We start from the raw sequence: 25,942 nt of genomic DNA, 5'->3' as shown, positions 1-25,942 counted from the left end.
TTCCATGCATTAAAGGCAGCTAGTGAGTGCGTGTGGAGCATGAGGTGGCACAGGCGCTGTTAAACACAACAGGCAATAGAGGAAATGAAGAAGGATGAAGGTGATGAATTTAGAGCTTGTAACTGGCATGAGAAATACACAGTTACCAGTCACACAGAGTGACCAATTCAACTGAAGTGATTCAGTGATTGCTTTGTTAGCCTAAATTTATTAACACAAATAAAGCTATAACTTTTGTCATGACTTTTATAAATATTCACAATTTCTCTTTTATCGCCACTAATATTTTCTTAGACCATGGGATTTAGGGCAGGAATCCTCACTAAGACTAGTTCACAAGTATTTTGTGCAATCCTGGTGGCACAGCACAACTCTGACTCTTACCAGGTGTTCAGTAAATGTGAAACAACAGAAAGGAATTCTATGGCACTTACTACACCCACTACCTGTGTGTGATACACCATTTGGCAATGATGTTGGTTATCTGTTGATTGAAATATCTGTTAGTCCCTTCTCTAGGTTTTAAAGTCCATGTTGACAAGAGATCAACTTATATCTCCCACAAGGTAACTAGTATCTAAAGGCTTATTAAAGGAATTAGATTACTAACTAATATCTTATTCTAAAGTCTTATTAGGTTGCCTGGGTTAAAATGAACTGGATCTATAAATACAGAGTAGAATGTTCCTCCTGAATGGGGGATAATCAGCAGAAGAAACTCTTCAAACTGTGCCTGGTAAGCAGGTCATGTCTCACCTGTGGGTAGCCCTGGGAAAAGATGAAGAGTACATACTTTTCAAATGTAAGAATTTAAACCCAACAGAAGAAAACCCAGTAAGGAGTAGTTCCAGATTGAGAACTCAAACAAAATACAAATATCCTGGCTGGATACAGCACATTTCTTAAATATCTAAAAATTGTAAAATGCCAGGTGAGCTCTGAAGGCTAGGGATTAGTGACAACAGTCAAAACAGCTGAATTAACTGAATGATGTGTTAGGCATCATTTTAAGCACTTTGCCCATTGTAAGTGATGGCAAACCTAGGTAGCACATTAAAAAGCAAAGACGCCTATTATACAGAGCAAAGTAAGTCAGAAAGAAAAACACCAATACAGTATATTAATGCATATATATGGAATTTAGAAAGATGGTAATGATGACCCTACATGCGAGACAGCAAAAGAGACACAGATGTAAAGAACAGACTGTTGGACTCTGTGGGAGAAGATGAGGGTGGGATGATTTGAGAGAATAGCATTGAAACACGTATATTAGCATATGTGAAATAGATCGCCAGTTCAGGTTCGATGCATGAGGCAGGGTGCTCAGGGCTGGTGTACTGGGATGACCCTGAAGGATGGGATGGGGAGGGAGGTGGGAGGGAGGGTCAAGATGGGGAACACATATACACCCATGGCTGATTCATGTGAATGTATGGCAAAACCCACCATATTTAATATTTAATATTTACATATTTAATATTGTAAAGTAATTAGCCTCCAATTAAAATTTTAAAAAATACAAAAAAAAAAAAAGCAAAGACATCACTTTACCAACAAAGGTTCATATAGTCAAAGCTATGGTTTTTCCAGTAGTCATGTATGGATGTGAGAGCTGGACCATAAAGAAGGCTGAGTGCCAAAGAATTGATGCTTTGGAACTGTGGTACTGGAGAAGACTCTTGAGAGTCCCTTGGACTGCAAGGAGATCAAATCAGTCAATTCTAAAGAAAATCAACCCTGAATACTTATTGGAGGGACTGATGCTGAAGCTGAACCTCCAACACTTTGGCCACGTGATGCAAAAAGCTGAGTCATCAGAAAAGACCCTGATGTTGGGAAAAGATTGAAGGCAGAAAGAGGAGAGAGCAGCAGAGGATGAGATGGTTAACAGCATCACCGACTTAATGGACATGAATTTGAGCAAACTCTGGGAGATAGTGAAGGACAGGGAAGCCTGGCATGCTGCAGTCCATGGGGTGGAAGAGAGTCGGACATGACTTAGCAACTGAACAACAACAAAACATCTCACTTCATCTCCAAAATGACTTTGTAATGTAATTACTAGTGCTTATCCCAATTGTTTAGATGAAGGTATAAAGACACAAAAGTGATTTTGGCATATCTTGTCTGGAATGGTCCAGAGTCGTATGTTAAACTTAAGAGCTTACCAAAAATATTATGTGCTATGGCTTAGCATGACAGGCAAAGCCACATTCAATTCAAATAAGCTCCTTGTTCTCACAGGGTTAGATCCTAGAGAGGGAAGATAGTCAGTAGGTATACAATGACAGAACGTAAGTAAGTCCTAGACAGTAAATAAGGTATAACAGAATGATAGGTACACTGGGAGCAGAGCCTGGAGGGCCTTTCTGAGCACCGAGCTGAGTCCTTAGGGATGACAAAGCCAGTCACATGCAGAACCAGCAGAAAAGAGATGGGGCAGCAAGTTCTAGAGTCTTGAGGCAGAGTTAAGTTTGGTCAATTTGAGGAACAAGGAGGAGGCTGGTGGCTGCAGCAGGTGAGGGGAGAGCGTATGAGTGGAGGTTGGGGTAGTAGGCCAGACCAGGCCTACTGGTAGTCAGTCCTCGGCAAGGAGTCTGGATTTTACTATAAGTCATTGACGAGTATAAGTAGGGTAGGGAGGTGATATGGAGATTTCAGAAGCTCACTTTGGTTGCTGAGCACAGAATAAACTACAGTATGTATATACAGAAATAACCATGTAGACAGCAGGCTATGGCAATAGCCTCGTGGAGAGGGGCTTGTGAAGTGGACTATGGTGGTGGAAAGAGATGAGCCCAAAGTAGTTTTTGGTCCTGAAGCCACAGAGAAGGGGATGACCAAGTCCTTATCAGCAGTAATGTTTGTCATTCACAAATACATACTTTATGATTTACAGCTGTTGTGACCTGAAAGACTCGATTCTGTTGAAAGCAACAGTGAAAACTATCAATACTTTTACTCCATTTAGGAACTACAAATTATTTCAATAGTATTTTACATTATTTACTGCAGTTCTTTTTTTAGACAAAGTATGCTTTATGAACATTTTATCCATTTCCCAAGGTAAAGACCAATCCAAAAGGTATAGTATATTTAAGCATCTTTCATAAAGTAATACTCCTAGTCATCATGGGTATATCTTTGTTAGCACATGCTGATTCAATGGCAGGATACAATAAAACCTTAAAATATTATTATTAGAGAGCATGAATTGAGTAAAAAGGAAGAAAGGGAAAGAGTGGGAGATGGCCTTATATAAGAGATTAAACCATGGAGCAGACAACTTTATTATAGAGAATCTTCTACCAATTTCCTCTCAACCAAGGCCCCTCAGCTGACCAGCACATGGTGGGGAGTTGGGAGACCAGGGAGGGATGCCCCAAGACAAGTACAAAAACGAGGTGGCACCAAGGGATCCTTACAGTGTCTGTCTCTTGTTCTGAACTTTTTTTTAATTAAAGAAAGTGACATGAGCTCCTCACTTACTTTCCTATCTCCTAGTTTACAGTTCAATTTGCCAGTAGACAATGCTATCTGTACTAGAGGAGGAAGGGCTGAATTACTGATCACACTGTAAAGCAATATTTCATGGCACTGAAAGATGTTCATGATTAGTGATATTTGGTAAACAAAAAGCAGGTCATAAACAGTATATATGCTCTGATTGTATCTTGTTTTTAAATGTGTGTCATGTATGTGTATGCTGTATACAAATGAGTAGAAGTATGTTTAGAGGTTATCTCAGTAGTGGACTTTATATATTATTATTATATATTACTATAATATTTATTAATTATATTATAGTATATTAATGATATACTATAATGCATACTAATTTTATTATATATTTTATTATATATTACTATATATGTATTTATATTATATACCCATCTTTTTATTTTTAACTTCTTGGCATTTTTGTGAAAATTTTACATGGGTCTTCCCTGGTGGCTCAGATGGTAAAGAATCTGCCTGCAATGTGGGAGACCCAGGTTCAATCCCTGGGTTGGGAAGATCTCCTGGAGAAAGGAATGGCTACCCTCTCCAGTATTCTTGCCTGGAGAATCCCATGGACAGAGGAGCCTGGCGGGCTACGGTCCATGGGATCACAAAGAGTCAGACATGACTGAATAACTAACACTTTTCACTTTTCTTTACATAAGATTAAAAAGTGAAAAAATGACTAGCAATACAGGGGTTAGGGAGTAAGAGGTACAAACTTATGTAAAAAATAAGCTCTAAGGATATATTGTACAACATTGGGAATATAGCCAATAATTTATAATAACAATAAATGGAGAATAATCTTTAAAATTGTGAACTACTATATTGTATACTTGTAACTTACATAATATTGTATTATCAACTATACATCAATTAAAAATTTTTTTAATGAAAAAAATTTATCTTTAAAAATTATTTTATCTTTTAAAGTTCTATTCCACTGGAAAAGCTGTCTCCCTGAGACACTCATTTTTTTTTTTTTTTAATTTTATTTTATTTTTAAACTTTACATAATTGTATTAGTTTTGCCAAATATCAAAATGAATCCGCCACAGGTATACATGTGTTCCCTCTCATTTCATAATTAACTCTTACTTTTTATTTTTTAATTTGGGTCAGCATTGCATTTATAATCATCTCCAGACACAGCCATTTTCTAAAATGAGTGTTTCCCTCTTCGGGCAAAACCAAACACTCCCCGATTACCACAGCAGCTCTCCCACTGCCTACCGGGCAAGAGCCTCTGGGAAGAATACATAAAGTCTACACCACCCTGGGAGAGAGGATCTGACCTGCATTTTCCTGGGGGCAAGTGAGCAGCCTGTTTTCAGAATGTTTAAGAGACCATTTGCCATAAAGTGAATTTACAGTCTCCTAAGCCCATCAGAGCACAGGGGACAGGAAATCTACAGAAATGCAACCTACAGAGCTAACTACCAACCAGGAAGCAGAGGAAGTGCAGTAATGTGTTCAAGTTAGACACCTCCACAGAGACACCGGCCTATCTCCATCATTATTTATCATCTGGTCTCTGGTTACTTTATTACCAAAACACAGAAAAAGAGAGCCACAGATTCAACTTGTTCTGGCTTCAGAGACACCCCTATATACTTTAATACACTTATTGGCCCACGTTGTAAGTAGCATTATTTACTGCTACCACAATGAGGACTAGGACGTCTGAGAGAAAAAGAGACTCATTTGCTTCCTTGAAAGGCTGAAAGGCCCTCAGTCATCCATGTCTAGAATAAGATGCCCTCCCTTCTGCTGGGGCTGCCTGTCCTCATCCTTTACAGCTACTTCCACTTCCACTTCTCCAGGGTACAGCTTCCCCTGCCTGACACAAGATGATGCCAGACTTCCTAGGGAATACACATTTTAAGGAAGAAGCATATCCATTCATTTTGTATCCAGCGTGTACAATGTCACATTTTTAATGTTAGACATCATCTCACAAATAAGAAAAAGAAATACATTGGGGTTGAATAGCTTGGTACAGACCAGTTCTTTAGTTCTACGACTTAAACCTAGTAGGAAACAGCAGGAATGATGGCGTTAGTATATCTGTGCTGATAGTAGGAAAAAATGGGCTTAGTCATAAATACCATCTCTTTAGACCAGAGCCAATCTTAAAGATCTTTTTGGCACTTAACACGCCATGATGTGTTTCATGATGACAGTTATCAGTGAAGAAATCACTTCTGATAAAACTGTATGGTCATGAGTTGAAGTTCTCCTTTTATGTTTTTCTTCCAATGTACCACTTTTGTGAAGCAGATTTTAATAGTTTCAGCAGTATGGTGGCTCCCAGAAGAATCATAATAAAAGGTTTAAAAGAACAAAGAAAACATACTATCCTTAAGGACTTTCATGCACATTATTCTCAAAAATACTCCTTGAGCATGGCATTGTTATTTATATTTTTCAGAGATGGATCCAGGCTTTTAGGATCACATAACTAGTGTATCAAAAGGCTTAAATCTTCACTTATATCTCCTAACAAGGCTATGTAAGTTGATGAACTGGTGAAGTAGAATAGTCAAGTACCTCTTTCTTCCCACTGGATCTAAAATATTAGAGCCTGTTACAGGCAACGTATGAAAATGGTCTGCTTGCCTGATGTGCCTCATATCACCTTTATGTATGACTTTTACAATCTGGGTAGAACTGGAATCTAGAACCTAGAGCCTCAGGTCACAATGAAGAAAGGAAGAAACAACAATGCCTGTTACCCAACTGTATGTATGCAATGCTATGAAGAACCCCACCATTTATGATGAGTCAAGTATATGAACTTCCTGGAACTCCGGGGGAAGTACACAAGTAAATATGGCCTGACCCCCAAGATTCTTCAGCAACCTGTCAGTGCTACTTATTGATGAACTGAACCTAACAGACCACCCCTTCCCTGGCCATTTAAAGGTGGAGAAACAGGCTAAGAAATCAAGTGGTCTTTTTTTGGTCCCAGAGTCAGCTGGTGGCAGAGGTGGGCGAGAAATCCCAACCTCCCAAGAACTCCAGGTCTTCTAACTTCCAACCCTGTGCTGTTTCTAATAAGCTGCAGCCTGACATATATTACAGATGATGATGGCAGAAGTCATAATGGCAGCCATCATCAGCTGAGCCAGGGTCAGCAGTAAATGTTTTATATGCATAATTTCATTTAATCTTCAGAATTACTGACCTACAATGTAGATGAGGAAACAGAGGTTCAGAAAGATTAAGCAACTTCTCGAAGACTACACTGCAGGCAAGTAACAGAACTGGGGTAGAGCTTGGTCTCTCTGAAGCTAAAGTTTGTTGTTTACACCAAATTACCTTTCTTTGCTCACCAGGTTTGGTGAAAATTTCAGTGATTTAATATGAATAGCTGATATATATTCCTACTATTACAGTTTATTCCATCTACTTTACAAAAGTAAATCTTTACAAAAACAGATTTCAACAGAAAGAATACAATTCATCTTTCTTGCCTCTTTAATGCATCCTTGAGTTTCTCAGAAAGGTGAAAGGCCCTACTCAGAGAGTGTAAGTCTGCTTTTGTGTTGCAAATGTGGTTTAAGCAAGAAAAGCCATGTTTCAGACATAAGGAAAATAATATAAAATTCTTCTTTAAATAATGAAATTAAATCTTTTACATTTGGAACACAAGTCAGCTAGCTAATACTTAGATGTTTGCATGCAAGCACTTCTGTTCACAAATTGAGATGTACCCAAAGAGGTGGCTCAGGTCAGCCCTGAGTGAGCTCTATTCATTGCTCTCTGTATCTGTATTTTCAGCACCACTTTTTTACATGTTTATGCTTAGAACTCTATTCTTAAAAAACCAGTGCCTTACAACTGCTAAGAAGTCAGTCTGACTAATAAGTTTCTCAAAGTCATCTGTACAATTGTCTTGGTATCCCCAGGGGATGGTTCCAGAACTCCCTCAGAGATACCAAAATCCATGGATGCTCAAATATAAAATGGCATATTATTTTCATCTAACCTATGCACGTCTTCCTGTATACTTTAAATCATCTTGTGTTCAGTTGTGTATGACTCTTTGTGACTCCATGGACTGTAGCATGCCAGGCTCCTCTGTCCATGGAATTTTCCAGGCAAGAACACTAGGGTGGGTTGCCATTTCCTACTCCAAGGGATCTTCCCGACCCAGGGACTGAACCCATGTCTCTTGTATCTCCTGCACTGGCAGGTGGATTCCTTACCACTGAGCCATCTGGGAAGCAAGTCATCTCTAGATTGCTTGAAATACCTAGTACAATGTAAATGCTAAGTAATGGTTTCCAGCATGCAGCAAATTCAAGTTTTGTTTCTGTAACTTTCTGGAAACTTTTCAAAAAAATATTTTTGACCTGTAGTTGTTGGGAATCTGTGGTTGGCTGAATCCGTAGATGCAGAAATCATGGATACAGATGGCTAACTGTACTTAAATGCAGGATAACATTATCAAGAACTTAATATCACTTGGGAAGATTTAACTTCCCCAGAAAGCAGTTTTATTATTAGTAAAATGAGAGGCAATCTGAAATCCTTTTTATTTAAAAATTCAATATATTACTGCTGATTGATAAAGGAGTTCTGAAACTAACTCTTCTCTGTTCCTCTTTATTTGCTCCCTGCTTTTCTTCTGCTTCAGTTCCAGTTTGCTCCATTCAACCCAGTTTTTAAATTCACAGATGCTGCCTTACTGGGAGAAGGCAATGGCACCCCACCCCAGTACTCTTGCCTGGAAAATCCCATGGGCAGAGGAGCGTGGTGGGCTGCAGTTCTTGGGGTCGCTAGGAGTCGGACATGACTGAGCGACTTCACTTTCACTTTTCACTTTCATGCATTGGAGAAGGAAATGGCAACCCACTCCAGTGTTCTTGCCTGGAGAATCCCAGGGATGGGGAGCCTGTGGGCTGCCATCTATGGGGTCGCACAGAGTCGGACACGACTGACGTGACTTAGCAGCAGCAGCCTTACTAGTCTTTTATATTTATTAGTAGCAGCAGAAAAGCAATTTTTCCACTCAAGGAAATATATCATTTTGTTATGAATGAGAGTACAATGCAGAGAGCATTCACAAGGTGGTAAGGCATGTATGATAGATTGAAGAGGCATATTTACATGATTTAATTTTCCTTAGAAACCACAATGGTCATTTTTAGTGAAGGGATTCGAAATAGTTACCAATGATAAACTTAAAACTAGAGCTTCTGAAACATAAACTAGAGCTACAAGTATGACAACATTGCTTCTCCTATCGCTAACAAATGCTTTGGTTCTGTTGTGTTTTGTATTTTAAGATATGTACATATGTACTTCAAGTATAATCAGGAATATCTTTCTTTACATCATTTAGAAAGGTAATCCAAGATCAATTCATTCTAAAAGCTTTTTCCACTCTTCCAAACTTTCAACATAAAAAAGGCAATAAGTCAACATACACTTAAGCTAAAGTTCCCCCCTAGAGCACTGTAGTGACAGTAAAGAAATGTTTTCTACTTTACCTGGGAAGAGCAGTGATTTTCCCCCATTTCTCCACACAGAATCTTCTTGGGCCATTACTGCCTCGGAGAGAAGCAAATCCTTCATAGGGAATGCTGGATGTGCCTGTAACAAACTATCAACCCAAGAAAACAGAAGGAGAAGGTGAAGCCAAGAGATCAGTCTCTAGGAAAGGCATCATTCATATACAGAGGTGCTGGGGAACAGCAGCATGGTGCTCACTGGCGGTAAAGCTCAAAAGATAAAACCATAGAGACAGAATAACTATAATGTGAGAATTCTGACAAAGAGCTGGAGAATCCCAAGGAAGGACAGTGCATTATAAAGGGAAAGGGGATGTAGACGGTTTGTAGAAAATACACCATCCTATATATCCTTTAACTTAAAAGCTTAAACCACGGATACTTTCCATTAGAGATTAATAAAGTGGACGTGTCAATTAACCTAAGTCTACTTAGCATCAGTCCCTGATCAATTTGAGGTGAATGAAAAACAAAAAGAACTTATAGGCCTGCAAATTTGAGACTCAGAGCTATAATCCAAAGGAGCTAAGATCCAGACTACTTGTAAGATTTTGTCTAAGCAAATAGAAGGCTTCCCCATGTCTGATATTTCTTTAGCTGCAATCAACAAACAAGTTCCCTGTATAACTATAACACAATAAGAAAATAATGAGTTAGTTTTCCCAGTATTCTTAAACTTCAATGTTATCTTACATTTGTGGAAAGTTAGATGGAAGAAAAGAAGGGATTCTCTATCAAGGAACTGGATCATTTCTTGATAAATGAGACTGAAGATTTATCTCTTTCTGTTGCCAGAGATGCTGGCCTGCAGAATACTTGGAGGGCCTCTGAATGAAGGGATCTAACTGCCCTGAAGGTGGATGTTGTTCTGAGGACTCTTGGATGGCAATCGGTACTTCCTCACAACTCTAATGAGATGCTTGGACTAGTTAGAGATGTTCTGCACAGTGATGGAACCAAAGAACCATGCAATCAGAAGAGTCTGAAAACAGTGTACTCAGAATATGCAGATAAACATGGGATATATTTACTGAGTATACTTAGCCATTATTAAAAATATGAAATTCCAACAAGAATTAATGCATTAAAAAGATTAACTAAAGGCATCTTACCTGTAACAACCTCAGTCGTTGTTCATTGTTGAATCTTTCCACTGCAGCCCAGAACCACCGAATTACAATGTGATTGTCATGATATCCTATCAAACCAATCATGAAAGGTAGTATTACTTTGAGTGTTCTATCTTAAGTCACTATGACCATGGCATGTCAACAAAAGACTCTCAGACATAAATCATCATCTTGGATTCATTAAAGGTTATTTACAATTTTAGACGAAGGAATAACACTGTTAATGTGATCACATGAGTGTCAAAAGTAAAACAAAATACTAAATGGAACCAAGAAATCTGTTTCCATTTAGAGGTCACTAAATGAAACTAGCAGAGAGAACAAGTGAGTTATCGTTAACCATATCATTTTTGAAAAATATAGTTGCTGGTATTGGAAATGCTTGAAACTTTCATTCCTTCATTTAAGAAATAATTTTGTATAGGAGTCTGAGCAAACTCCAGGAGATAGTGAAAGACAGGGAAGCCTTGCGTGCTGCAGTCCACGGGGTCACAAAGCGTTGGATACAACTGTGCGCTGAACAACAAACCACCATGCCAAGCACTGTACTACGCCTGAGGGTTGAGGGAACAATAGCAGAGGAAACAGACCCGCACAGGGCTTCCGGTACAGAGAGAGACATAAATCAAATAATTATACAAATAAACATATATTGTAAACTATTTTAAAACTATATATAATGTTCATATTTTAAAATCAAATTACTTTTTGTTAACAAAAAGGGAAAATAATTATACTACTTTCATTCCTTCAATGAGTAAATTTCAAACAATCATCAACCTAAATGTTATTTTTATTCCACACTGCAGTAGAGTTTAATAAAATGTCAATAGTATCATCCCACAGGAGGATTAAGGGAGTAGCTGCCGCAGCTGCTGCTGCTAAGTCGCGTCAGTCATGTCCAACTCTGTGCAACCCCATAGACGGCAGCCCACCAGGCTCCTCTGTCCCTGAGATTCTCCAGGCAAGAACACTGGAGTGGGTTGCCATTTCCTTCTCCAATGCATGAAAGTGAAAAGTGAAAGTGAAGTCGCTCAGTCGTGTCCGACTCTTCGAGACCCCATGGACTGCAGCCCACCAGGCTCCTCCATCCATGGGATTCTCCAGGCAAGAACACTGGAGTGGGTTGCCATTTCCTTCTCCAATGCATGAAAGTGAAAAGTGAAAGTGAAGTCGTTCAGTTGTGTCCGACTCTTAGCGACCCCATGGAGATTCTCCAGGCAAGAGTACTGGAGTAAAGGGAGTAGCAGTGGATTCCCAAAACTCAATGGAGAAAAATTAAGTTCAGAGAGAAGGTTGACAAAGATTACAGCACAGTTAGTGATTCAGACCAGCTGAGTGACATATTCAGTGTGCAGAGAGCTACTCTAATTCTGAATCAGTAGCAGTTAGTCCTGAAGATAAGCTGGGTAGAAACCATTTTCCTGCAAATTTTTCCACACATGTGTTTTGAGGGGACTCTTGCCTTACTGTTTACCATTTGGTCAGTGATGCCCTTTGGAGAAGAAAGGGATCCAAATGGAGGGTAAATACAGCTAGACTGGACACGGAAATCCAGAGGGTCATTGTCCTGCTTTTGGCAAAGATTAGCTATTTGGTGCTGAGAAAAGAGTTTTGTCATCTATAAAATAAGTGCATTGGCTCTTTAAAGCTTTAAAGTTTTCTGACCCTTTGAACTGGCCCTTTTATGCCTCTCCTTTGCTGTCTGTGCCAAAACCATTTATAGAAGGAGCAGGAGTGAAAGTATCTCATCATATTCTCTACAAACAGCTGCCCTGTGAACATATGGCAAATGGCAGCAAAGCCGCAACTTCATTCAGTGCCAACTAGCTGGGTTAGCAAACATGGCAACTGGGTATCTTGCCCTTTTCCTGCCCCTCCCTCCCCCCAGCACTCTGTTCCCAAGGATTTTATTTGATAAGATTGACAATAAGCAAAGAAATAGGTACTTGATTCGTCATACACAGAGAATAAAAGTCTATCCTATGGAAACACAAAACTGGCTGATGTGATTGAATGTTATTAGAATCACCTGAGGGTGTGTGTGGTGGGTAAAAGAACGAGCTAATAGTATTTATGGTAACACATAAGTTACGCAGCATGTTGGAGAAATTGTATTTTAGTGAACGAAACTGGTTTAGTTAACAGTTATAACAGCCAAGGCCTATGTGGATTGACAGAGGGTCAATTGGTCAAGACTTATTACAGCAACTGGACTTCAGAAATAGCAGCAATGGACACTGCAGTTTAATCCTGCCTTTCAGAGAAAATGAGCAGGCAAAGCCAGCCGGGGCAATGGTGATGGATTGGAAGAGCCGAGCATAAGCCAAAATAAAAGCATCGGGGCCAATGTTAAGGTGTATCTTTACTCCATAGTTTTACGTTTTTTTTCCTTTAAATCTCTGTTTCAATTTACTGATAACTGGAGAACTGCTCAGCTCTAATTTTAGTCTGCTAAGTGATTAATTCAGTGACTTAAAGCTTGTATTCTTCACTCTCCAAGTTCACAATTACTGCTCACCTCTTACATTCTAAGTTAAAAGACAAAAGCAAAACCCAACTGTCATTTATCATGACTTTCTGAAGACTTAATAACACTACAATAAATTTCAGAAAATGTATTTGTTCTTTGTTTGAAAGTATTGAATAAAACTAACTCTGGGTTAGCATCAGGTCCCTTTCCAAGTGTATTGATTCAGCAATCAAATCACAGTGGCTTTAATGCCAATTGCTAATTGAAAACTTGTACTGATCTGTAGAAATGCCAGCCCTAAAGCTTCCTATCTGGTGACATGTCCAGTTTTAAGCTGCTTCCCCAGTGGCTCAGCAGTAAAGAATCCACCTGCAATTCAGGAGATGGAGGAGATGTGGGTTTGATCCCTGGGTGGGAAAGATCCCCTGGAAGAGGGTATGGCAACCCACTCTAGTATTCTTGCCTGGGAAATCCCATGGACAGAGGAGCCTTATGGGCTACAGTCCATAGGGTCACAAAGAGTCAAACATAATTGAAGACACTGGGCACGAATACAGTTTTAAGCTAATCTTACAGCAGTTTCCTTTTTGGTTGAACCTAATGCTTGAATTCTAAAAGGGTTTGTTCAACAAATTTGAAATCTGAGAACTGTATCTTATTATATTCATGAGTTTCAACTGTGAATTACAACTGGTAAGTAGTTCAAGTGAAATGTAGAAAAACTGTTTGCTCATTAAGAAGTTAAGAGGTTAAAAAAAAAAAAAAAAAAAAGAAGTTAAGAGGTGTGCCTCTTCAGGTTTGAGAATGAAGACAGAATAGGTGGAGTCTAACCAGTCCAATATGAGCTCCTTGATGCTTCACTAACAACACTATAAAACAATTAATTACTGTTCCTATGGTCATATTTCTTCACCAACAATTAAGACTTATGACATCCTCAGACGGTGCGTAAACAGTCGTCCTTCCACTTGACAGACGAGACAGCTAGGGGAAGAAGGGCATGCACTTGCTCATGGTCTCAAAGGAGAGTGCGTCAGACCTATGATTAGAGTGCAAGTGCCCCTGCCTGTCCTGGATCCAGATCCATGCGCTGAACCACTTGCCTCCCTTTAGTCTGAAACTAAAAATCCAGCCATCTTTAAGTCAAATTTCACCTCCTCTGTATTCTGTGTTGTTTCTCCAATCACTTAGGTCTATTTCAGCTGTGCCTGCGATGACCAGTTCTAGTTCTCTTGCATCAAAAACAGATACCAGCCTGGCATCCACCACCTGCAGAATAAAAAGAATACAGGACGTGGCTTAAGAACCTGGAGAAGCCTCAGCTACAATTACACTTCATCAAAAAAGGAGGGCACAAGGAGTGTTGGGAATACATGGATGCATTCTGTGGAGGCACTTTTAAAACTGTAAAGTTCTCTACAAATATATTTTTAGTACAAGGTTGATGAAATTTTCAACAGAATTTTTGTTTTATAATTGGTCATTAATGAATTCTTTTCTTTTCTTTTTTTTCTCTTGGAGAAGATCTAGTGCTCCAGTCATTTTCATAGTTTATTTTTATTTTAGCTATGGGGGCTTTTTCACAAAAGAAGTCACATGAAATACTTGTAACAACTCATTCTGACCCTCAGATATTATCATTTGCATGCTATCTCATTAGCATGAGATTTGATTACCCATATCTAAGCATGAGTAAGATGCATGACTTAAATGTTATTACTGGTCATTCAACTCTCAAATGCTATTTGAATTCAGGTCATTTTATTTCAATGATTTCTTGTAACAGGGCAATAAATTTTTTGTATTCTTGAAACATACAGGAAAAATTATTGAAGTTTTTAAATTGAATTAGCAACAGTAAATACAACAAAAGAGAAATGAGAATATGACACAGATATGAAGTAGAATGAGAGGGACCAAGGTATAACTGGGGTCAGCCGAGAACCACACTATAGCTGGTTGTCTTTACCTCATAGAAGCCACGCACTAAGCTCTCTGTCTGCTGCACGACACCCCTCTCAATCCTCCATTTCACCATCCTCTCAATGTACTCCTTCTTGTTCTTCTCTGTGACTGGGATGTTGGCACCCCCTGGTTTTAATTCTCGTTCAGTAATCTGCGATTAAAAAAACAGAAAGGCTGACCATAAAGCAATATGTTTGATGATGTAAGACTACTGCTACCAATGAGCTGGAATCAGCCTCTACCTGTCCCAGCCCTGGGAACATCTTACAAGCAGGAGGTCAGCACCAGCACAGAGCTGGGCGTACAGCGGTGCTCAGGGAAAACAGGCAACGAGTTGATGTCTGAGCGCCTCCATGGCTAAATATATATGTGTCACAAGTGCTCCAGGTTAAGCTTTAAATCCACAAATAAATCTTCTAAATGAAAATGAAGAGGTTTCAAATTCTGTGCCACTGCTATTTGAATGTCTGATAAGACATTATCACACATTTCTTTAGGATTCAGAATTAACTACATATAGAAAGCAAATATTTACGTAAAGGTCTACCTTAAGGAAGCAGAAATATATTCAAGCAAATGTTAACTTGAGACCTACTTACCAAAATATGAAATTCAGGAGACCAGCCAGGTATTAATGTCTAACTAAGAATATTACTTATGAACCAGTATACAATTTCTGAAAGAAATCTTTTAACCAACTCTTTTACTAATTAAAAAAAAAAAAGTATTTTCAAGCCTTCACCAAAATAGAGTTTACTTTCCCCTAGCTTCAAAACAATCCATTTTAGTTCTTAACCATGAATGAGAATTAAGTACAAGTGCCAACTGAATATTTTAATATTCAACTCTGAGGTAGCATGCATTTTTAAAAACTATATTTTATATCAGATACATTCTCATATCTTATGAGGATATTATAGTTGGAAATAAAAAGAAGATTGCTTACAACACACAAATAGTTATCACTATCTATAAATTAAAACATCTTATAATAACCTTTGTAACCAAGATTATTGTTCAGTTCAGTTCAGTCGCTCAGTCGTGTCTGACTCTTTGCGACCCCATGAATCGCAGCACGTCAGGCCTCCCTGTCCATCACAAACTCCCGCAGTTCACTCAGACTCACATCCATCAAGTCAGTGATGCCATCCAGCCATCTCATCCTCTGTCGTCCCCTTCTCCTCCTGCCCCCAATCCCTCCCAGCATCAGAGTCTTTTCCAATGAGTCAACTCTTCGCATGAGGTGGCCAAAGTACTGGAGTTTCAGCTTTAGCATCATTCCTTCCAAAGAAATCCCAGGGCTGATCTCCTTCAGAATGGACTGGTTGGATCTCCTTGCAGTCCAAGGGACTCTCAAGAGTCTTCTCCAACACCACAGTTCAAAAGCATCAATTCTTTGGTGCTCAGCCTTCTTCACAGTCCAACTCTCACATCCATACATGACCCCAGGACAAACCATAGCCTTGACTAGACGGAATTGTAACTACATAAATCTGGGTTTAAACCACCCAACCATCCACAAATATATAAACATTTGATCTTAGCCACTGAATTAATCCTTCACCAAGCAATAGTCTTCCCACACACAATCACCATTATTCACAACAGACCTGCCCAAAAACTTCTTCGTTCACAGTAAATGTGAGGTCCAGGATGTCATGGATGTCATTGTCTTTCATCCACTGCAGGCTCTGATGGAACTCTTCATCAAGGTATTCTAGATCACTCAGGTCACAGAGACTAAGATGACAAAGAGAAACAAATATGTAGGCATGGATATTAGCTAAACCCAGAATCGTGAAGAAATACACTAAGAATTAGTGACAAGTACAATATCAACTAAATAGGCAGTGATTTCTGGAATGTATTTTGTCAAAGTCAGTAACCAAAGCAGTGAAATAATTCAGAAATGTATAAAATTTTAAAATCCTGATATGTAAAATGCCTTAGGAATCACTCAATTTGTTTTATCTTTTACAGACACAGAACTGGAGGTACAAAAAGTGGCTGCCGTTTGCACAGCCACCCACAAATAATGCCAGAGGGAAAACTGGGACTTGGGTTGACAACTTGGGTTCAGTATTCTTTGGCTAGGTTAAACTATTTTAAATTATCATTTTCCTAATTAGAAATTCTTTGTACATTTCTATACTGTACTTTAACTTTTTTTTTTCCCCAAAGCTTCCCCCTCCGCAAAGACTAGAATCTATGATCCACATTCACATATATCCCTTTTTTCTTCAGGGTTCTTACTCTTTCTATGATTCTGAAAACTGAAAGCCACAGAATTGCTCTACAGTTTTAATAGTTTTCTATATTTCTCTCTTCTTTCTTCATTGCTGAGAGAAGTTCTACACGAGGTGGAGCTACTATTACATGTCCCTGTTGTAAAGGTGGTAGCAACTAATTTGCTTTATTGTTTTGGAATTTCCTTTGCTCAGCCCAGTTTCAAAGATGATTTTGTTTAGTTCAGTCTACACATGTAACAGACACCAAGTATGTGCCAAACATCTTAATAGCTACTTGATAAACAGTTACTGCCCTCAAGGAGCTAATGTAGACCATTAGAGAAACAAAGACACAAATAGATAAGTTGATTTAAGGTGATAAGGAATAGCCTAGGGTGGATAACACATTATTTGTGTCCTTTTTTATATGTATGTTATACTTCAGTTAAAATTTAAAAAGGTACGTAAGGTAGATACTGGGACCTCCCACAGCAAACATGCAAGCCATTTATTTTGACCTGGAGACTGATTTTTCTGATTATATTTTTCATTTAGTAAGACAAATAAATTTCTATATAATATTTTATTGGTTCCATAATGCTTTCACATATAGGGTCTCCACCAAAATGTTACAGAGTAGGAATACTTATCTCAATTTTACTGATGAGAAACTCAGCTCAGGAATGTTATATAAGTTGCCTGATGTCACACAGCCAGTAGGTAGCTGGGACAGAGCTTGAAATCAGATCAACATTTAAAAACATTTCCTCATTTTTAAGATGAGAAAACTGCAAATCAGTAACTAAGTCAAGATCAAAAGTGGCTGGGGAAAAGCTGTTTTGATCTCCTGATTTCTTGTCCAGTGCAAATTCTACTCCCTCCCCCCCTCCCACAATGGTATTACATTTTCTCCAGCAACAAATGACATCTTCAGTTTACTCTGTAGAGTTGATTTAAGACACAGCTCAACCTAATCCATGAAACATTTGAAGATCAAAACTAATCTTCAGACAGTTTTTCAATAGATTATTAATCAAGCACTGTAAGTGCCAAGTGTTGAAGCTATAATATCTGATATAAACAACCAAGCTACATAATCATGACCTGGAGATTTAGAAGAAGCTTTTTGGAGTAGATGATACCTATACTAAAGTCTTCAGGATGTTTCAAGCTAAAGAGGTAAAGGGGAATAAATAAAGGAGAAAGGGAGAAAAGAGAGGCAGGAGAAGACAACCTGAGCAAAGCACAAAGGGATGGAGTATACAGATATTCCAAGCATATGCGCAGCACCAGAGGGTTAACCATAAGACAGAATATCCAGAGAATGAGGCTGGAAATGTATCTAAAAGCTGGTCTTGAAAGTCATTCTAAGGAGCTTGGTGATTCAGAACTACTGAAAAGTTTTAAAACAGGCAATGACATGATCAGACACGAGGTGTGACTTTAAATTGTTTATCCGGAAGTGGCAGTATAGAGGATTTACTTATAATGGGGGGTGGGGGTGGGTATCATTGGGTGGAAACCAGTTAATAGACCACTACAGTAACCTGTCCAAAGTAATATACGGATTTCAGTTAGAGCACAGCTATCAGGGTAGACTGGGTATGTGTTCGATCGTGCCTGACTCTGCAACCTCCTGGAATGTAGCCCACCAGGCTCCTCTGTCCATGGCATTTTCCAGGCAGGAATATTAGGATAGAGAAGATGAACTTTAGAATTATTGAGGAGGCAAATGTGGAAATGAGTAAACCATTTTAGTGAGTGGGTAAAAAGAAGCATATCTAAAATGAGACAGCAAATGAACTCAAGTTGCAAGATAACTCTGATTCACTGCCAGTCTTGAGGGCCACTAGACGAAAAATTCCTAAGGCCACAAGTTTAGCAGGAAAAACAACCTGAATGATTTGTGACCTGTACCATGGGAATGGGGCAGGAGGTGGGGAAGAGAAGAAACTGTGCTGTGCATTTACTAACCCTGTTTAAGGGTGACTCCCAACTTCTGACCAGGGTGATTTGAGAATGTTGGCACTATGAACTATGACTAGGCACATGGGGGAAGGTATATTTTTAGGTCAGGAGAAAATGATGAATCTAGTTTTAATCATGTTGGTTTTGAGGTACCTGTGAGACACACAGGAGACATTAAGTAAAATATTGACTGCTTGAGCTTACAACTTAAGAGAGATCATATCCAAGGGTGTGGACTGGAGAGTCAGTAGATGAGACAGCTAAAGAGGTTTCCCATGAGAACATATATATAGAGAGAGAAGAGGGGAAACCAGAATGGAAACTTCAGGAATACCAAGGTTAAGGGCAAGTCAGGACACCCACAAAGGAGGCTTAAAAGTAAAAGGTGAACCCAGAGAGCATAGTGTCATGGACACCAGAGAAGGAAGAACTCAAGAAAAATGGATGGGTCTGGGAGGGATCAATACTATCAAAAACAGCAGAGTGGTCTATTAAAATAGAGACTAAAAAACATTCTATAAAAGCTTCCATAGGTTATTGGTGGGAAACAAGCTAGATTGAAGTGTGTTGAGGGCATGTCAACACTCAGTATAGACTACTCTTTCAGGAAGTTTAAATGGGAAGATGAACGATAAGGCAATGAAATGGAAAGATGCAAATGGGCCAGAAGAACCAGAGAGGCAGAAGGCCAGTGTTCAGGTGCTCAGGGCTTTATTGGCCTATATATCAAAAGAGACGATGGCAAAAGTCTTCCTACTGGCCCTCTTTAAGAATCCATTAGAAATACTTTCAGTTGAGGTCTAGGCTTACAGAAAGCAGATACATGGGTACATGGCCTTGGTTAGGGAATGAGCTGGTCAGAACCATGCAATCCTGCTGCACTTTCTTGTTGCAAGTTTGAGCTACTACTCTCACAGACAGTTGCCTTCTATTCAGCCTTGTAAATGACTACTAATTACAGGACAGAAACTGTTGGCTCTACATTTTACAATAATTGCAATCTTTCACTGTGGTAACAATGAAGAAAAAGTCCTGTGAATGCTAAATTTTCATCTGCCATCATAAATTACTGCCTTGCATATAGAGAGATTTCAAGAAAAATATGGGACTTGAAAAATACGGCCCACCTCTAACAAACAAATGTTGAAAAAGGAGAGTGAAAATTTGAACCAAGAATAAGCAGTTGAACATTTGCTTAAGGCAAAATGTAAAAGGCATCTTGTGAAAGACGGGGGGCTATGAGTCACCAAGACTAATCCACAACTATTCTATTAATAATTGGCATTAATTCCACAGGAATTTCAGCACTGTATTTGAAGTACAATTGTTTTGAAGAAACATGTGTAGCAACAAATGAGAATCAATTACTCAGAGTAGAGCAAAACTAAGCCTTTGGGAACAAGACAGGAATAAAGGATCAGAAGCTGGAAAAATCCAGTAACCATATTTGAAATTAGATTAGTTGATTAGTTTCAGAAATCTAAACCACTATTAAGTAAATAATAATAGATTTGAGATAGTGAGTCAAAACATGACCTTGACAAAAGATTCTTTTGGATAAAGGAAATACTTCATTCTTTACATGCAAATTACACAAGCAATAAAAATACTCTTACATTCTGAGAAGAGCCTTATAAAAGGGCCGTGTGAAGAAGGCATCCAACAAATACTGGTGAATTAGTGCAAGACCAAGGATCCTACCACTGAACCGGAACCTGTGAAGGAAAAACAGGAGATGGTTTATATGGAGCAGTTGGAGCAGTTTCTAAATGTTTCTGTTTCCTCTCAAGAATGCCTTCCAGTTCTAACCACCTAAGATTTTCTAAGAAGAACTGCCTTCCAGGTTCATGAGAATTTGTATGCACTGTAGGCTGTGTCTTCATTAGTTGATTTTCACATCTACTTATAGAAGAAATCTGTTTCAATCTGATATTCAGAGAGATACTGCTGCACCTTCTCCTCATGTCAGTGATGTCCAGCATGTAGCACTCTACATGGCCAACATGAACTCCCTGTTAGCATGACAGTGAAATTTCCTTAAATCACTTGTAAGAAATGTTGACAGAATGAGACCAGTAATGGTGGGGAAAATGTCCCCTTGTAGTTTGTGTGCGTGAATATCAGCGGGATTTCTCTAGTGCAAACCTAGCAGCAATTCCCTTTTGAGGAAAAGCCCAGTCTCGGAGTGAGAAAGTTCCTAGTTCTACTCTCTCTCAAACCCCTCTCTTAACAGTAACTGTCACCATCCAAGAATTATGCATGTGTACATTTGAGGGAGTTTCCACATGGGACATTCTGTTCTCTAAAATTTCAGTGCTCAATTCTATTCTGAATCACTTTGGAAACTTTATTAGATATATGTCATGACTGGATTTGCTGAGATGTACATATATTTTCTTTTTCAAAAATATTCAAGTTTCTAGCCTTTTGAAAGCCTGATGCCTTCTGAAAGTGTAAATGCACACTGAGGTTCATAGTGTCCAACTATAATTCTAGTGTCAGGCAACCATCTTAAGATCAATGTCCAGCAGCTTTGTTTTTCTTTATTTCCACTTAGGTTAGCATAACTGCAATAGCTACTCTTAGGAGGACTTCTAACTGTAGTTAACCGGAAGTTAATTTGAAGAATAAGTCCTAAACCTTAATGCCCTCCACCCACCAATATTAACCTCATGACTCAAAGAAATTTTTTCCATGATTCCTATTCACGTTCTTTTTTTTTGTTACTATAGTGAAAATGAACAGAAACAAGCAAACGGGTTATATAGATACTTCAAGTCTATAAATGCAGGCATGTAAAACATGTCACAGAGTGCAATTTGAGGTTTTAAGAATAAATAATTCCCAGATGGGAATCCTATACCAGCTTTACTTGATTTTGTGTGAAAAATTAGGAGCAGGGCAATTCCTGGCTACAAACTTGAAATAGTGACTGGGATAAGTGGCCACTGCTGTGACCCCACACTCCTGCTTGCCTGCCAGGATTCTCTTCCACCATCGGTTCCTCTAAGCCACTCTGTCTTCCTGTCCTCCCTCCCATTAGAAAACCAACAGACCCAGCTGCTCTGCCCCTCCCTACATGTTAGCCACTTCCCCAAGGACTGTTCTAGAAACTGCCTGTCCTTTGGGTCAGGATTTTGCCCTACTCACCCCCACCAGTCCCCTGTCACAGCTCAGAGTCACCCAAAGCTTCAGACAAGGATTTAGGGTCTTGCTAAGAACCTAACATCATCTGCAACGTTCTCTCAGGAAAAAACCTTTTGGATTCTACCCAACTCACTTAAAATTGGTCTTACAGAACATAATCTATTCCTAGACTGGAAAGGGCCTGTATGTTAAATTTGATAATGCAAACAAGAGTCAAATGAGATATTTAACTGAAAATATGATTTTCTCAAAAAAAAAAACAACACTTTTTTTTTTTTTTTTAAGTTTAGGTGCTTATAAAAACTAATATCACAGAAAATCAGCTAAAGAAAAACGGGGAGAACAATACTTACCATTCATGGTGATTGTCTACAAAGGCAGACATGGGACTTATTTGTACTGTGTATGTGTCATTGGCTGAATATTCAAATAAGCCATAATATGGGTTAAAGAGTTCTCTGGATACCAGGAAGAAAAACTCTCTGGAAGGTCCACTGTAATCCAGCCTTTAAAAAATTCACAAAAAGAGCAGTCATTATTTTTTTTCTGTTTATTACACACATTTAACACAGTGCTCAACTTTCTGTAAAACAGGAAGTATAATTATCAAGTTTGGTGGTGGTGGTTTAGTCATTAAATCATGTTGCAAAAGGTAGAATAACTTAAGTGCCCAGAGTCAGGCCATGCGGAGAGAGATTGCAGTGGGAATGCCTTATTTAAGTAGGTTAAACCTGAGGGCATCCGTTACATACATCCATGGGAATATGGAGTCCTCATGTTTTTCCAAAACACTTTTAAATGCGGGCAAAAAGAGACTTAAGTGAATTGGTGAGAGGATATTACAGATATAAGGCCTCCTAGGGAGATCAGAGGCAAAAGATGGAATTATAGGGTTCAGATGAAAATTTTAAATTATAAAACACCAAGGAAAATTATAGACAAGAAAAGTGAGGGTGTCTAAAGCTTCCTTGGGAAGGTAGTTGAGAAGAGGCCGAAATTCTAGCACCTGAACAACAGTGTAAATTCCATTTTACTTACAAAAAGACATCAGGGTCAAAGCAAAATCTGAGAACGATTGTGCGAGGTTTGAGGACTGACAAGCAGCAAACAATGCTGAGAACAAAAAATGCACCAAAGAGGAGTATGTAATAAAGCAATTTGATATGCTCAAATTAAAATGAAAAATGTAAAGTACATCTATCTACCCTATGGTAAAAAGTTGACATAAGGGTTCAAAGACAGGAAGGAATTCTGAGGGGGGAATGAAAGCAACGGATAAGTTGGGGTGGTGGGATTTAATAAGACTTCCTTTGTTCACTCTATTTTTTTCCCTCTATGGAATTTCCTTCAATGGCCACTTCTGTATTTTTTTATGACAAAGAAAAAATTCCATATGTGTGGTATGGAATTGTGTGATAGAGAAAAGGATCTTATTATAGGTAGAAGAGGGAGCTGGAATAATAGTAAGGAAAATTAAAAGGCCTTCATATATCTTAGTTGAAAGTTTAATAGAATTTTCTTAAAACAGACATCAGCTATCCACATACTAAGTTCTTAATTTTTGCCATATCTGAATATATATGCACTACTATTTACTTAATATTTCCAGCTTTACTTGCTTTTCCAATGTAGCCTTGTCTTAACACAATATTTTGAAATTGTGATGTGTTAGCTTTATTTCTTTTCTAATACACATGAAAACAAATACATAAATATTAACATAAAAAATATGAGTCTATGTAATAGGCCAAGGCAGCTTCTTGTGGTTTCTTTCCACTGTCCTAGTTCTGGTCTCTGACACCACCAAGAACAAGTAGATTACTTGTTCCACTTGAACATTCTTCACACATTTAGAGGCTTTCCTTCAACAAATATGTGAGTGCCTATTAGGTTTGGGGTATTAATCTAGATGCTAAAGATGCAAAGTTTTATTTTTACGTCATTTTCGACAAGATTCTAAGTTCAGCAGTGTCTGTATTCCTGATCCCTGTCCCCTCCTCACTCATGAACAACCTCCTCTCATGGCAGGGCAGGGAAGTCCCCTGTCACATTGGTCCTCTGCTCTGAACACTCTCCAGGTGTCAAAGTCTGACCTAAGGGGTGTGTCTCTACTGATCACAATACTCAAGGTGTGGTCTTGTCAGCAAAAACTTAGGGCTCTTGACCTCTCTTCTTGGACACTTTTCTCCACTACTGCAGCTTAACGTCACCCTGCCTTGTGGGCAGTCCCTTTACTTTGTTGACTCATCACAAGCTCGTCATCAGCTCAAACCTTTCACCTATGTTACTTTAAACTAGGACTCTCCCACCCTGTCTGCACGTCACTCTATCTTCTTAAAACCTAAGCACTAGACACGAATATTAATACTTGCCATACTAAATTTCACTTTGTGAGACTGAGTCCATGATTCTAGTCTACCTAGATCCCTGTGGACGCAAAACTTCTCTCCAAATTTCCTGCTGATGATGAATTACATCAGCAGACCCCTGTGTCTTTTCAGAAACAGAGAATACCAATCAAAATATCTTAGTGGTCATTTTGTCCATCCTCTCACCTCACTGAGGAGATGACTGGCGCTGAAGGAAATCACTGACTTGTATCAAATGAAAGCTGCAGTGGAGGATCCAGGCCTTGACACAGGTTTCCTGACCCCGTGTGTGATGTTCATTACTCTTTACAGTCCACTCTTCAATATATTTAAAACGTTCACGAGGACTAAATACAACATTGCTTATAGAGGAGAGGTCGGAAAACTGTGACTTGCAGGCCAAGTCTGGTCCAGGCCCTCACATTGTAAAAAAAGTTTTATTGGAACATAGCCATGCTCATTTGTTTATGTGTTGTCTGGCGCTGTTATGATGGCAAAGTGAGTAGGTACAACAGGGAATGGCCTGAAAAGCTGAAAATAATATGGCTCTTTACGGAAAAAGTTTGCCAACCTCTGTTACAGAAGAAAGTAGGAGGAGAATGTTACTTTATTAAAAAGCCTAGCTTACTCTAAATCCTCTTCTTTAGTGAAGATCATTTCAAGAAAAGGTAAAATCACAACAATGTCCTAGAGAGTATGAAATCTTCAGGAGTGGTCACAACTATTAAGCAGGAAGCCAGGAGCCCTGGCCTGGAGGCAATGTAGGAGGAAAATATATCTTCCTCAACTGGTCAGGCTTTTATCTGCTCTTTTTTTTTAACTCCAGCAGCACTGATAGAGTTACTCTAAAGTGAAGACATTTTTAAAGTTTGATTTGATTATAATCTGAACTTTAGAACCACATATCTGAGAGCAGGTTGTTGATTACAAATTACATACGCCTACCTAATTCAATAAGACGTGTCCCAGCAGGATACCTTATGCATGCGCTTCCTGTAATGTCTTAGCAACCTCTTCCATATAAATAGTTAATATGACTCATATCACAGGGATCATTTGTTACATTCCTGTTTTGCCAGTTAGGTTGGTTCCACAGCTAAAGACTTGGCACAGAAATACAGAAACTCTGGACAACGGGTGTGTAGCCACACAACAGCTGCATCTGAGGGCATTTTGGAATAAGCACAGATGTCTTTAGGGTGGCAATGTCTTTCTGAGCCCCATGAAATGCTGATAAGGCATTTTAAACACCATCACGTTGCTGGGCTGACACCACCCGAGTTGTTAGTGGCATCCAATATTTCTTAAATAATTTTATTCTCTGGTTCTTTATGTTCAACTAAAAATTGCCAAAAACAAAGTATCCCAAAGGAAGCAGACTATAAAATGAAAGAGGATAGTGGCATTGGGCAGTCTGACTGCCATTTCCTACACATTTTCTGGGAGACAGAAAGGTTTTCTTTCTTACAAGCTGGTTCAGGCACACATGGTCTACATACCTTCTGATTCACTCTTATGTTTGTATCAGCAAGGCATTAGTTCTTGAGCCACTAAAGAAGTGATAGGTGAGTAGGGAATTTTGTGAGCAATTAATATGACAAAGTTTTACCTGGAGATACCAAGCCAAAGCCTGGAA

At 38.9% G+C, this 25,942-nt stretch overlaps 1 protein-coding gene across 2 annotated transcripts in view; it reads right to left on the bottom strand.

Moving 5' to 3' along the window:
- HECW2 (HECT, C2 and WW domain containing E3 ubiquitin protein ligase 2) overlaps nt 1-25,942 on the bottom strand; it is a 432,558-nt gene that overhangs the window by 10,173 nt on the left and 396,443 nt on the right. For both annotated transcript variants that reach the window (XM_070388859.1, XM_070388865.1), the window contains 7 exons: nt 22,291-22,443; nt 20,407-20,505; nt 16,205-16,334; nt 14,599-14,745; nt 13,784-13,898; nt 10,139-10,224; nt 9,006-9,118 (listed from right to left, as the gene is read on the bottom strand). In XM_070388859.1, coding sequence (XP_070244960.1) covers nt 9,006-9,118; nt 10,139-10,224; nt 13,784-13,898; nt 14,599-14,745; nt 16,205-16,334; nt 20,407-20,505; nt 22,291-22,443 — 843 coding nt within the window. The remainder of the gene's footprint in view (nt 1-9,005; nt 9,119-10,138; nt 10,225-13,783; nt 13,899-14,598; nt 14,746-16,204; nt 16,335-20,406; nt 20,506-22,290; nt 22,444-25,942) is intronic.

The sequence above is a fragment of the Bos mutus genome, chromosome 2 (assembly GCF_027580195.1).
Source record: "Bos mutus isolate GX-2022 chromosome 2, NWIPB_WYAK_1.1, whole genome shotgun sequence".
Taxonomy (NCBI): Eukaryota; Metazoa; Chordata; class Mammalia; order Artiodactyla; family Bovidae; genus Bos; species Bos mutus.
The sequence above is the reverse complement of the archived record's forward strand: the minus strand, read 5'-3'. Positions and strand labels throughout refer to the sequence as shown.